This window comes from Salvia miltiorrhiza, unplaced genomic scaffold (assembly GCF_028751815.1).
Source record: "Salvia miltiorrhiza cultivar Shanhuang (shh) unplaced genomic scaffold, IMPLAD_Smil_shh original_scaffold_217, whole genome shotgun sequence".
NCBI classification, from domain to species: Eukaryota; Viridiplantae; Streptophyta; class Magnoliopsida; order Lamiales; family Lamiaceae; genus Salvia; species Salvia miltiorrhiza.
The window spans coordinates 437,888-450,377 of NW_026651503.1; the positions used below are offsets into that span (position 1 = coordinate 437,888).

The following is a 12,490-nucleotide window of genomic DNA, read 5'->3' on the forward strand; positions in this document are numbered from 1 at the left end:
CCAGAGAATGACCTATTATTTAACTCCAAAAAATAAGTTGGATAGAGGATATTAATATTTTATTTTATTATAAAATAATTATCGTAAAAATTATTGAAAAATTACAAATCATCATGTACAGCCGTTAATATAGTGCTGACCACTAATATACTTTAATAAAATATTTACAAGTGTCTTAGTAGAGTACGTAAGAGGTCCGCATCATACGAATGTTCGTATAAAAACATCCTTTTGATAAAATTGATACAAGTTAAAAGGATTGAGATATAATTAATTAATTGAAAAAGTTAAGATAGAATTAATAAAATTGCTAAAGGTTAAGATTATGCTAATAAATTTCATAAATTAAAATAAAATTGATAAAATGAGTAAAGATTAGAATAGATTCGATCATTAATCCTAATAGTTACTCAAGGAAATGTCACCTCACGTGTTATTTTTATTTACAACGTGATTCGGTGCTTGTAAAATTACTACTCCCTCCGTCCCAATATTAGTGGCCACATTCTTTTCGGCACGGAGATTAAGACATTGAAGGTTATGTTTTAATTGAGTATGGCCCATCAAAATTAAGAAATTGCCCCCAAAATTAAGAAACTGATGCCCTCGTCAGATGCTTCTGCTGCATCGTCCCCAAACATTTTGGCTCAACACTGTACCTGCAAATTTCACCAAGTATCTGCAAATTTCATCAACCAAATTAAACACTTGTTGCTCTTTATCATCACTTGACTAATTGCAGCAATCAACACCTCGAAAGCAGAAAATGAAACAATATAAATCGAAAACAGAAAATGAAGCAGAAAATCAAAAGAAAATCGAAATTGAAATCAAAAGTAAAACTCGATTTCCGGCTACCACACGACGAAGCCGGCGGTCGTAGCTGACAGAGAGGGAGATTAAGGGAAGATAATGGAGGTGGGCGGCGGCGCCTTCAAATCACAAGAAGTTGGGTCGGATTTGTTCGAGGCGCTGCAAACCCTAGCCACCATCACCAAGATCAGTCCTCAAAATCGAAACGTGGTGGCGCAAATCGACGGTGCCGTCGCGTCGCTTCTCGCCCTCTCCAAATCGCCTCGACATCGGCTCCGAGCTCTGGCTGGGCGGATCTTGGTTGTTCGTTCTGAGCAAGGGAGAAGAGAAGAGTGAGGAAGAGAGAGGAAAGTGGCGCAGCGGCGGTGGCGCCGTCGGCCGGAGAGTGCAGTCGAGAGGGCGGGGCGGGGCGGCGGCCGTCCGCCGGAGAAGAAGACAGAAGAGGGAGAGGGTTTGAGGGAGGCGCTGAGTGTGTGAGATTTGTGTGTGTGTTAGGGTTTAAATTTACTTAAAATTTTAATTAAACTTAATTAAATAGGAGTACTAAACATTTATATTTTAATAAAGTTGTCACTTTTAGTGGGACAAACCAAAATGGAAATGTGGCCACTTTTATTGGGACGGATGGAGCACGTACTTTGACTCATGATTGAGAACAAAATCATTAGCATAGCAAATCTTGAAGATCCCACACCCCCCATGTGCGTGTACACGAAATTCAGGGTATTCACTTCACATTCTCTCTTTTGACTTATTTTTCTTATCCACGTTTCCCCTTTTTCTTTTCGACTAATTTTCTAGTCACGCCAAATTTGGTGCATGATTAGAATAAGCACACAATGGATATCATCCATCCCAATTTAATAGGTTATCATTTTTTAATTTATATATTTTAATTTCATATTTTTAAAATAAAAATTTCATACATAATAAATATTTTTACATAATTCATTATTTACATCAAATGCTATTATGGCCCATACATATTTATTTCTCATTTCATTCAACAAATAATATTTCCATTTCTCTCTTCTATTTTTTGGATAAATATATTCTTAAAGAAAGTTAATTTCTCTCCTATTTTATTATACATTATTCGTTTATTAACATTCGTATCCAAACTTTATGGCCTATTGAATTAAAACGAATTGAGTATTATAGTGCAATTGTATTGGCCTCAAGGCTTAAATAAATCCACTTTCGATAGAGTTCTAGTCGTTTTCTTGTGGATATAAATATTTCATTATTTTCGTTTAATGAAAAACAACCTTTATATACGATGATATCAATATGATAAAATATGTGTAATTTGTTACTCAATAGTAACTTATGTTTCAACAATTTTTTTTAAGTTATGAATATAATCAATTGTGCAACCCGCACGTAGACGAGTTCTCAACACCACTCAACATCACCGCATGTAGGCGTTCTCATCCTGTGTGTAGGACCACAGTACCAAACAATATAATACAACAATACATTACCACATAAAGTGGGAAAACATCGTCGTCAAGCGGGATTGAATCCAAGACCTCTCACAAATGAGAGTTTTTGGGTGTCTCGACTTGCCACTAGAACAAGACCTCATTGCACTTATGTTTCAACAATTAAGTGGTAATGTTGAAGTATTATAAGACTCTTCTTAAAAAAAGTATTGAGTTTAACTCTCATTTCATCACTTCAAAAAAGGTTTTTAGTAGTGACATAAGGTTTGGTAGCTAATATTCGTGTTATAAAAATTAGTGGCATTTAAAAGTGTAACTATTGATAATTAATTATATCATCAAATGTCACTAATTTTTATAACACATATAATAGATACCAAACTTCATGTCATTAGTGAATTTTTTTGATAGTGAATCGTGATTTTGTAGTTTTTATTTGAATACTGATCTAGCATGTACTTTTTTAGTTCTTGTTTATCGTGCAATTTATCTTTATAATATATTTATGACATGATATTTTGTATTATAAAAGGAACTATACAGCTATTGTGTTGGAAAGTAATGCAATTACAATCATATATAATAGGAAAAATAATACTATGATTCATTGTCTTTTGTGAACTTAAAATTTACTTTCCATCCGACATCATCATCTTTTATCGTCTCATATAACACAAAAGATCATGAATAGTGATTTAGAATTCATGAATTTTCTTTTTGGATAAGTTGTACTCCTGTAGTTAATGTTTGATGGCTTGGTTGAATTCTGCATCAAATTATTTTGAATGTTATTTTTAACTTTATATGTATATATATATATATATAATTTATAATGGATATACTTTGAATTTGTAACTATTAAAAACTGAAAGACATTAAAAAAAAAAAAAAAAAAGGGAAGAAAATTAATACGACCAATTGGAAATTTCGAATCCGCCGGCTTTGACTCCTTTCCCTCTGACCGGCGAGATTAAACCACATCCTTACATAAATAATCCTAATTATTATCTAATCATAAACATAAACAACAAATAATTATGCAATGAAAGCTGCAATCATTCTTCAACCAAAATGAATAATCATGAGCTCCTCACAAAAGCTCTGTTGTTGATCACTTTGTGTGGTGTGGCGAATTCCTCCAACAACAGAGACGCCGCCATCCTCATCCGGGTCAAGGACGCCCAGCTCCACGACCCGCTCGGCGCACTCGTCAACTGGGTCGACTCAGCCCCCGACTCGCCATGCACCTGGACCGGCATTGCCTGCCATGCCGGCAACCGCAGCGTCTTCGCCGTCGATCTCTCTGGTTTCAACATCTCCGGCAACTTCCCCACCGACTTCTGCCGGATTTCGTCGCTGCGGTACATCAACCTAACCGGAAACAGTTTCGGTGGCAGCATTACTCCCGACACGATTGCTCTCTGCTCCCACATTGTAGCCCTCAACCTCTCCTACAACAACTTCGTCGGCAGCCTGCCGGAGTTCCCGGTGCAGTTCTCGAACCTCACGGTGCTGGATTTCTCCTACAACAATTTCTCCGGCGAGATTCCGGCTAGCTTCGTCAATCTGCCGAGACTGCAGGTCCTCATACTCGGCTCAAACCTGCTCAACGGATCGATACCGGAGTTCCTCTCCAATCTGACCGAGTTAACTCATCTCGTGCTGTCTGTGAATCAGTTCGTTCCGAGCTCGCTGCCTTTCAATATCGGACGGCTGGCGAAGCTCGAGTGGTTCGAATCGATGTACACAAACCTCATCGGAGAAATTCCTGAATCCATCGGCGATCTCGCCTCCATTAAGAACTTCGACGTGTCGAATAACAATCTCGCCGGAAAGATTCCCAGCACCATTGGCCGGCTGAAGAACGTAGAGCAAATCGAATTGTTCGGCAACCAGTTCTCCAGCGAACTTCCGGATACATTCTCCGATCTCACTTCTTTGCGCCGCTTCGATGCGTCGGAAAACAATCTCACAGGGCGAATTCCAGAAACACTAGCAGGCTTGTTGCAGCTCCAGTCGTTGCATCTGAATGACAATTTCTTAGACGGAGAAATACCAGAAATCCTAGCTAAGAATCCAAACCTCATCGAGCTAAGACTATTCAACAACAATCTGTCAGGCGCAATACCGGAATCGTTGGGTATGAATTCGGATTTGGAAGAAATCGACGTTTCCAACAACAATTTGGAAGGCTCATTGCCTCAGAATTTGTGCAACAGAAAGAAGCTGCAGAGTTTGATAGTTTTCGGCAACAGGCTTTCCGGCAGAATACCAGCATCATGCGGTGAATGCAGCAGTTTAACATACGTAAGAATTCAAGAAAATCAGCTATCTGGAGCCTTACCTGATGGATTTTGGGGATTCAGCCATCTTCAGTACATCGACCTCAGCGACAACATGTTGGAAGGCTCTATTCCGAGCTCCATTTCGGCTGCAAAATCTCTGGAACAGTTGTTGATATCCGGCAACAAGTTTTCCGGCACCTTCCCGGCTGAAATCTGCGGTCTTCAGGAGCTGAGGAAAATAGATTCGAGCCGGAACCAGCTTTCCGGCGAGCTGCCTTCCTGTATTACTGATATGGTCAAGTTGCAGGAACTCCACATTCAAGGTAATAGGCTCACCGGCGAAATCCCGAGAGGCGTGTCGTCTTGGGGCGAGTTAACACAGTTGGATTTATCCGAAAATCAATTTTCCGGTGAAATCCCGGGTGAGTTGGGCGATTTGCCGGTGCTAACGTTCTTGAATCTTTCTAATAATTTTCTTTCGGGTGAGATTCCGGCGGAGCTGACAAAACTGAAGCTCAACGAGTTCAATGTGTCTAACAATAGGCTCCGTGGTAGAGTGCCGATTGCTTTTGATACAAAGTTTTTTATGTCAAGTCTTATGGGAAATCCGGATTTATGCAGTCCGGATCTTGGGCCTCTGCCTCCTTGCTCGAGGCCGAAGCCCGTGAGCTTGGTCATGGTGGTGCTTCTCTCAGTTCTCGCATTCACACTCGTGATTTCACTAGTTTGGCTCGTCTACAAGACAAAGAAGTCCATCATCTTTGGCAGCAGAAGTCGGAAGCCATGGAAGATCACTTCGTTCCAGAGGGTTGGGTTCGAGGAGGAGCAAGTTCTGGCCTCCTTGACCGATGAAAACCTTATCGGGTCTGGAGGGTCGGGTCAGGTGTACCGGGTCAGGCTGAAGAGCGGGCAGACGGTGGCGGCCAAGAGGTTCTGGCAGCCCAAGGGAGTAGCAGAGGCAGATGGAATGTTGAGAGCGGAGGTGGAAACATTGGGAAGGATTAGGCATGGCAACATTGTCAAACTGCTGTTTAGTTGCGTTGGTGAGGATTTCAGGGTGCTGGTGTACAATTATGTTGAGAATGGGAGCTTAGGAGATGTCTTGTACGGAGGAGACGAGGCCGGCTTGGTGCTCGACTGGCCTAAGAGGTTCGCCATTGCAGTCGGGGCTGCTCAGGGCCTCGCCTATCTGCACCACGACTGCGTGCCCGCGATTGTGCACAGGGATGTCAAACCCAACAACATATTGTTGGATGAGGAGTTCAGACCGAAAGTAGCTGATTTTGGGCTGGCCAAGACGTTGAAGCAGGGGGATGAAGCCATGTCGCGTGTAGCCGGCTCTTACGGCTATATTGCACCAGGTGAGTTGGTCCCTTGTATAATTTTGATATAACATATGCTCTTGAATTATAGTAAAGAGGAATCATGTATTTGTGCTGCAGAATACGGGTACACAGCGAGAGTAACGGAGAAGAGCGACGTGTACAGCTTCGGGGTGGTGCTGCTGGAGCTGATGACGGGTAAGAGGGCCAATGATGTATCCCTGGGTGAGAACAACAACATTGTCAAGTGGGTAACGCGAGAAGCAGTGTGGTGTGATGGGGAAAGCGCGACTGGGAGCACCAGTATCACTAGTTTGGATCGGGTGTTGGATCCACGGATGGATGCATCTTCAGTCGACTACGCAGAGGCTGAGAAGCTTCTTAATGTGGCCTTATCTTGCACTGCTGAACTGCCCACCAGCAGGCCCTCCATGAGACGGGTCGTCGAATTGCTCAAGGAACATTCCGCCACTCGTTCCTACTCAAAACATTCAGCATCAAATAAATATGAATACTGTTGATGGCTTAAACTCAGTAGCTACTCAATGTATGATATGTTTTCTTCAACTAGCATAATGTTTGTTGTCTATAAGCTTCATTTTTATGCTACTGATGATTTGAAATTCTGAATTTCTGCCAAGTTTCAACACCAACTACTAATAACTTGGAGCTTTTATTATTTTGTGAATCAGCATCCAATACAATTACAATACACCATTAGTAGGCAATATCTACTAGGATTTTACAAATCCACTCTCCTAACTAAAATGCACACACAAAAAATTATAAAATATTAGCATCTACAAGATGGGAAAAAGAAGTCTACTTGACAATCTCATTAATTATGAGATGTCTCATGGGAAGTATTTTCCAAGTTTTGAGGATGGAGGCTGAGCTCCAGCTGTTCTTGGTGAGGAATAGTAATCTTCAGTGGTTCCCTTTTTCCTTAGCTTACCAGGGCCCTTCTTTGAACTCATGTCGTCTTCATTTTCTTCTTCCTCGGTTTCTTTGCTCTTTCCGCTCTTGACATCTTTGCCCTTGCTTTCTTCAGCATCGTCATCCTTGCCCTCCGTTTCCTTATCTCCACCTTCCTTGTCATCACCACCTTGCTTCTGCTTCTTTTTCTTCGCTTCCTTGTCAGCACCATCTTGCTTCTTCTTCTCAGCCTCATCTTTTTTCTCTGTTTCCTTATCGTCACCATCTTGCTTCTGCTTCTTCTTTTCTTTTTTCTTGTCATCGCCATCTTTTTTATCTGTTTCCTTGTCATCACCATCTTGCTTCTGCTTCTTCTTCTCTTTTTCCTTGCCATCGCCATCTTTTTTATCTGTTTCCTTGTCATCACCATCTTGCTTCTGCTTCTTCTTATCTTTTTCCTTGCCATCACCATCTTTTTTATCCGATTCCTTGTCATCACCATCTTGCTTCTGCTTCTTCTTCTCCTTTTCCTTGTCATCACCATCTTTCTTCTCTGTTTCCTTGTCGACACCATCTTGCTTCTTCTTCTCCCCATCTTTTTTCTCTGCTTTCTTGTCACCTCCATCTTGCTTCTGCTTCTTCTCCTCCCCATCTGTTTTCTTGTCACCACCATCTTGCTTCTGCTTCTGCTTCTCCTTCTCCTCCCCATCTTTTTTCTCTGTTTCCTTGTCACCTCCATCTTTCTTCTCCTCCACATCTTTTTTCTCAGTTTCCATGTCATCACCATCTGTCTTGGCGTTTTGGCCCTCTTTCTGCTTCCCATCCTCGATTTCCACTAGTGTTGTCGTCCTCGGCTTTAGATCCTTCCTCCCCAACTTGATATCGCTGGCACTGCGCAGCTTCTGTGAGAGTTTGATTCCATGCTGAGAAAACGATTCGCCATTGTTGGGGTGAGGCATCTGGTAAAGCACCAACCAGATGCAAACCCCGAGGAGCAAAGACACTTGCAACACATGCTTCACCTTCATCCCTCTGCTCCTCTGATTTCTGCGAGGTGATTGCCTCAACATCCTTGCACCTTAACTACGGATCCAAACTAATCATAAATCTGCAAGAATATACCAACCAACAGCCTCATGTTAGAGTCATGCATAAAACAGGCATCAGATATTGTTGATAATGGTAGGAAAATGTATCTTCTAAGCAGAACAAATAAGATGATACATATAGGCAGGTATATAAAATGCAGATTAATTAAGTTATTCATGAGATACAAGATGCATTAAGAAATATCTTCAATATGATTTGCTCGTTGCCGATTTCTCGATTCTCAAACCATTGAATTCCAACGTCAAACCATTTACACAGATGCATAATCGCTGATTTCTCATTACATTACATGAGAAAGATTGCTGAATATTGAATAAGAAAAAAAAAAAAAATCAAGGATTGTTATTTTAGGGATGATGTATGGTTATAAAGAGGAGAAACAATATACCTGAAGCTGTGTAGATTCTTGTTTGTGGGAGATTATGCATATATATTCGATCGCAGAAATGTGCATTCTCACGTAGAGAACATGTGAAGGACAAGTTTCTTTAACAATTTTCTAAATAATTAGAAAAAAAATGAGAAGCTTTGGAAACTCGCAAAATAAGTTGAGCGATTGAAAATGAAAATCTTGGTGAATACCAGAAATAGAGCATGAATTTGCATCACCGATGCCACATATGCGTCGTAATGCTTACAAGTATTGATAATGTAGGGTGATGGTGGCCCCACTTCCATTCGTGGGGGTCGGATAAAATTCTCTACTTTATGATTCCTATCTAATTTTGGTATATTCCAAAACTAAAATTAAAAAACTATATAAGAAGTAGCCTCATTGCATAAAAGGAAAGAAAACATACTTAAAAAGTATCGGATCATTATAAAAAAACACGGATGAGACACGAATTATCAACTAAAAATTTCATATTCATCTAATGTCAACTGTTGTAACTTCTAAGTTACCCCATGTAATAAAAGGGGGGTTTCAGATATTGGAAATGTTTATCTGACTGTGACAGTGATGGTCTTGCCGAGAACGAAGAAGACGAGGGATAGCTCAATGAAGAAGATTGTATTGATCAGCATACGATCCACGATCCATCCGAAGATTGTGAATCCACCCGTGTTGGATTGCACGTATGTAACTACAAATTAATGTCACAATCAGAACTAGATTTTTATTGCCATCATGTAACTTAAAAACGATAATGGAATACCAATAATCATAAATTCAACTAGCAACTAGTATATTTTGGATAGGGAAGAAGAAGTAGAAGAGGTAAAATAGCAGAACAGTGTCAACTCAATGAAATTTCTTTTTTTCAACAGAAACAACAAATGCAGACAGCTGAACAAGTTATCACTTTCGAGTTTTCTATTTTGTCAAGCAATGCCAATAAAGGTGACCTTTCAACTGACATGTATATGTTGCTTATATATATAACATACTTAATAACAATTGAGATGCTATACTAGACTAGAGTGTAAATCTGCATAACTAAATAATTATCTGTGTATCATAACTCTACTGTACTGCACATGTCCAGGTTCATTATTTAGCCAACCCTAGAGATTCAAAAGTTGTAACCGCCCTAAAACAATCTTACGGTGGGAGGTGGAAATGGCATTTCTAGAGCATTTGATGCCAACTTAACATCACCGATTAATGGATAACTTAGCTATTGGTTCTGTTATAAAAAACTACAGTAGATAATCTAAAGTTGTTATGCAAACTGTAAGGTTGTTTCGTGAGGTTTAGGTTTACCCATTACAAGATAATGTAATCATGCTCAGATAATTATGAGTAGAAGTACATACCAAAAGCTTGTCTCCTTTGATATGAAGAGTTAGAAGGGGTGGGGTGTATATTTGTCGGCAGAGGCATGTAATCAGCAGATTCCAAATCACTTTCTGAACAATTAAAAGATAATGAACCAGAAGGATGGGCTTCAGCATTTCCACCATTGTCGACATTTCCAGAACCCAAACCATCATTCGAATTGCAAGTAACTAATGCATGCCATCTGCTAGCAACTGAGCCAAGACTCTGGGCTCTGTGAGAAATCTTAGCTGCTGCACTCAGACAGAGAAGGATTCCAACTAATTGAACAATCGATAGGACCTTCATATAACAGAATTAGCAAACCAATGAATCAAAATTGTATCAAGCTTACAGATCACCAGCAAATATATAGACAAGAGCCAATATAATCTTGTATTTTAGAAGTCCCCCTAAAATGGTATGTTTTGTGAGACTTGATATATTAAAGCTCGTCAGAATTATTTTGAAGAACTGTGAGTCTGTGAAGTCATTAACAACCAAACATTAAGCGAATCAGAAAATTCAACTTACACGATCAAATTATCAATACGAGATTTCATAGTTACCTCTTACATTGTAGAATCTCTAAAAAGAAACAAGGTACTTACTGCAAAATCACCTCCATTGATGAGATTGATGATGCCCTGATTTTCTGTTGCCTGCAATAATGTGACAAACTGACTTGCTGTGACAATCAAGAACTCCAGAAGAAGAAAGATTCGGAACCTGTGACTTATCTTTGATAAATCGAAGGTTAGAGTCATGTGCTCCTCGATGTAGAGAGAAACATCCAAATCTTTCTCAAGAACTTTCCCATAGTTTTCGAAGTGTATTATTTGCAAATTCCCCGCCAAATTAAACAAAGCACATCCAGATAGAAATAGCAGTGTCAAATACGACCAAGATAACAAGCAAACTAAGAACAAGATAATAGACAGCCACCAAGAACCATTGTGCAGATACATCAGACGAGCAACCTCGCGACCGGCCTTCAATACAAAGCACACCCCAAACCATGAACCTAATAAGCAGTAAAATACCTGATCAAAATTGAGAATGAATTAAGTTAACATTCCAAGAGATCATCTCACAAGAAAATAAAATTAAAAAAATAAACACACAACAATAACAACAACAAAGGAAGCATTTTGTTGTGATCATCACTGAAACACATCGCACAAACATCGGATTTTAGTCAAATAAATCACATTATCAGCGTACAAGTAAAGACATGGTCCAAACTTCAGACCAATATTTATGAAAAGGATCATTAGCATATTTTCTCTTTTTTGAACAAGACCATTAGCAAACTTAAGAGAGAACATGAATACTTCTCACCTTCTAACCTGGTTTCGAACATCAAAAACATATTTTTCAAACAAGAAGTGGATGTGCTAATATTTATTCAACATGATGCACAATATAAAACATGAATTTCTCGCGGCATTAGCCAAATTAAACTAATTACCTCAATAGGAAACTAAATTAGGCTTAAATAAACGAAAAGGAAAGAAAACAGGAAAAAACTGACGTGGCCTAATCGATTGAAAAAAAGAAGAAAGTCGGGTGACTACCAAACTAGCAGGAATTTAGGTAATCACAAAAAATCTTACACGAATTCTTTGAATATAGTGTTTCCGAAACTGCGTCATGCGGCCATGGCATCGGTCGACGAAGAGCGCCTTTCGGATTCCGTACTTGCGCAGATTCCGCGACACACAGAGAAGAGAAACGGCGGCGACCACCGCTCGCGAGACGAGAATTTCGAGCTCGAAGGTCTCGATCTCTAGCTTCTCGCACGCGGAACATCTGGAGAGCTCGATCTCGGCGAGCGGAAGAGCGACGGCGAGGAGGAAGAAGGCTAGCCACGAGAGCGTGGCACGGAGGAGAGTATGCTGGCAGAAGCCCAGGAGGCCGAGGAATTTTTCCAGAGTGGTTAGGGATTGGTCGAGCTCGGTTTCGGGGTGGAGCAAGAGGGAGGCCTCGGGCGACGCCATGAAAGTACAAGCGGGTGTCTGCCAAGGTACAAGGTGGCGATGCTATAGAAAGTGTGAAAGAAAGTAAACATAGAGTGAAAGTGAACGCGCAGAGACAGATAGATTTATTGCGCGCGTATTACCAAAGGAAATATTTATATATGTATATCAAATTAAAATATCTACTTAAACTTCTACGCCCAAAAGAAAACTCATATGTCTAAATGATTGCATAATTATGTTATTAACATTAATATACTCCCTCCATCCCAAAGGAAATGTCTCATTTCTTTTCGGCACGGAGATTAAGAAATGTGTATAAAGTAGATAAAGTGAGTTGGTGAAAATTATTTAAATATTAAGTATAGAGAGAGAGTGTATTGTCAAAAAAGGAAACATGACATTTCGTTTGGGACAACCCAAAAAGGAAAACAGGACATTTCGTTTGGGACGGAGGGAGTAATATATATCGCTAAATGATAGTTAATTATGTTTTATATAATCTTGTGGTAGTAATAATCTTGATCGTGAATTTCTTCATAAATTTCATTCTATTTTAGTTAGTCCCTATATTATTAAAAAGAGGCGAAATTTAAAGTGCCCTTTCTCTTATGAATAATTTGAAAAATGCCCTCTCTTACTATGTAAAGCACTACATGCCCTAAATAAGTGAAGAACCGAAAATGCCCTTTGAATGTGATGGATGTGCATTGTTTTCCGCAAAAGTTCTTACACATCTATGACAAAAGTTGTTAAAGTGTAAGAAAAATATCAATTCATCAATTTAAGTGTTGAAATCGGTCAAATAAGTGTTGGAACATGTGAAAGACTGACAGAAAAAATAATATTTATTTATTTTTGA

The 12,490-nt window shown here is 39.6% G+C and overlaps 3 protein-coding genes and 1 long non-coding RNA gene across 8 annotated transcripts; 1 reads left to right on the forward strand and 3 right to left on the reverse strand.

Annotated features, from left to right (window-relative positions):
- Positions 1 to 640: 640 nt before the first annotated feature.
- LOC131003507 (uncharacterized) lies at positions 641 to 1,269 on the reverse strand. Its single transcript, XR_009094705.1, has 2 exons — positions 859 to 1,269; positions 641 to 679 (listed from the first exon to the last, which is right to left on the reverse strand). It is a non-coding gene; the product is annotated as an uncharacterized LOC131003507 (long non-coding RNA).
- Positions 1,270 to 3,118: 1,849 nt separating this feature from the next.
- On the forward strand, positions 3,119 to 6,505 carry LOC131003508 (LRR receptor-like serine/threonine-protein kinase HSL2). Its single transcript, XM_057930009.1, has 2 exons — positions 3,119 to 5,904; positions 5,986 to 6,505. Exons 1-2 carry the CDS (start codon positions 3,330 to 3,332, stop codon positions 6,384 to 6,386), a joined length of 2,976 nt encoding a protein of 991 aa, XP_057785992.1. The 5' UTR covers positions 3,119 to 3,329; the 3' UTR covers positions 6,387 to 6,505.
- Positions 6,506 to 6,519: 14 nt separating this feature from the next.
- Positions 6,520 to 8,745, reverse strand: LOC131003510 (spore wall protein 2-like). 3 transcript variants are annotated; one of them, XM_057930015.1, is made up of 2 exons: positions 8,279 to 8,745; positions 6,520 to 7,863 (listed from the first exon to the last, which is right to left on the reverse strand). In XM_057930015.1, the coding sequence occupies exon 2, from the start codon at positions 7,848 to 7,850 to the stop codon at positions 6,720 to 6,722; it is 1,131 nt and encodes a 376-aa protein (XP_057785998.1). In that variant the 5' UTR covers positions 7,851 to 7,863; positions 8,279 to 8,745; the 3' UTR covers positions 6,520 to 6,719. The 3 variants fall into 3 exon arrangements, with proteins under 3 accessions (XP_057785998.1, XP_057785997.1, XP_057785996.1); XM_057930014.1 differs by having other exon boundaries at positions 6,520 to 7,876; positions 8,279 to 8,744; XM_057930013.1 differs by having other exon boundaries at positions 6,520 to 7,888; positions 8,279 to 8,740.
- LOC131003509 (uncharacterized) lies at positions 8,737 to 11,814 on the reverse strand. 3 transcript variants are annotated; one of them, XM_057930010.1, is made up of 4 exons: positions 11,266 to 11,814; positions 10,261 to 10,692; positions 9,649 to 9,952; positions 8,737 to 8,975 (listed from the first exon to the last, which is right to left on the reverse strand). In XM_057930010.1, exons 1-4 carry the CDS (start codon positions 11,647 to 11,649, stop codon positions 8,833 to 8,835), a joined length of 1,263 nt encoding a protein of 420 aa, XP_057785993.1. In that variant the 5' UTR covers positions 11,650 to 11,814; the 3' UTR covers positions 8,737 to 8,832. The 3 variants fall into 3 exon arrangements, with proteins under 3 accessions (XP_057785993.1, XP_057785994.1, XP_057785995.1); XM_057930011.1 differs by having other exon boundaries at positions 10,261 to 10,673; positions 11,266 to 11,811; XM_057930012.1 differs by lacking the exon at positions 11,266 to 11,814 and adding an exon at positions 10,991 to 11,041 and having other exon boundaries at positions 10,261 to 10,673.
- Positions 11,815 to 12,490: the final 676 nt, after the last annotated feature.

Excerpts from the sequence above, each read along its gene's own strand:
- LOC131003509 (XM_057930010.1), bottom strand. The coding sequence starts at position 11,649 with ATGGCGTCGCCCGAGGCCTCCCTCTTGCTCCACCCCGAAACCGAGCTC. Across the intron at positions 10,693-11,265 it reads ACTATATTCAAAGAATTCGT|GTATTTTACTGCTTATTAGG; the intron begins GTAAGATTTTTT and ends AATTTTGATCAG. Across the intron at positions 9,953-10,260 it reads TCAATGGAGGTGATTTTGCA|GTCCTATCGATTGTTCAATT; the intron begins GTAAGTACCTTG and ends TGTTATATGAAG.
- LOC131003508 (XM_057930009.1), top strand. The coding sequence starts at position 3,330 with ATGAATAATCATGAGCTCCTCACAAAAGCTCTGTTGTTGATCACTTTG. Across the intron at positions 5,905-5,985 it reads TTACGGCTATATTGCACCAG|AATACGGGTACACAGCGAGA; the intron begins GTGAGTTGGTCC and ends TTTGTGCTGCAG.
- LOC131003510 (XM_057930015.1), bottom strand. The coding sequence starts at position 7,850 with ATGTTGAGGCAATCACCTCGCAGAAATCAGAGGAGCAGAGGGATGAAG.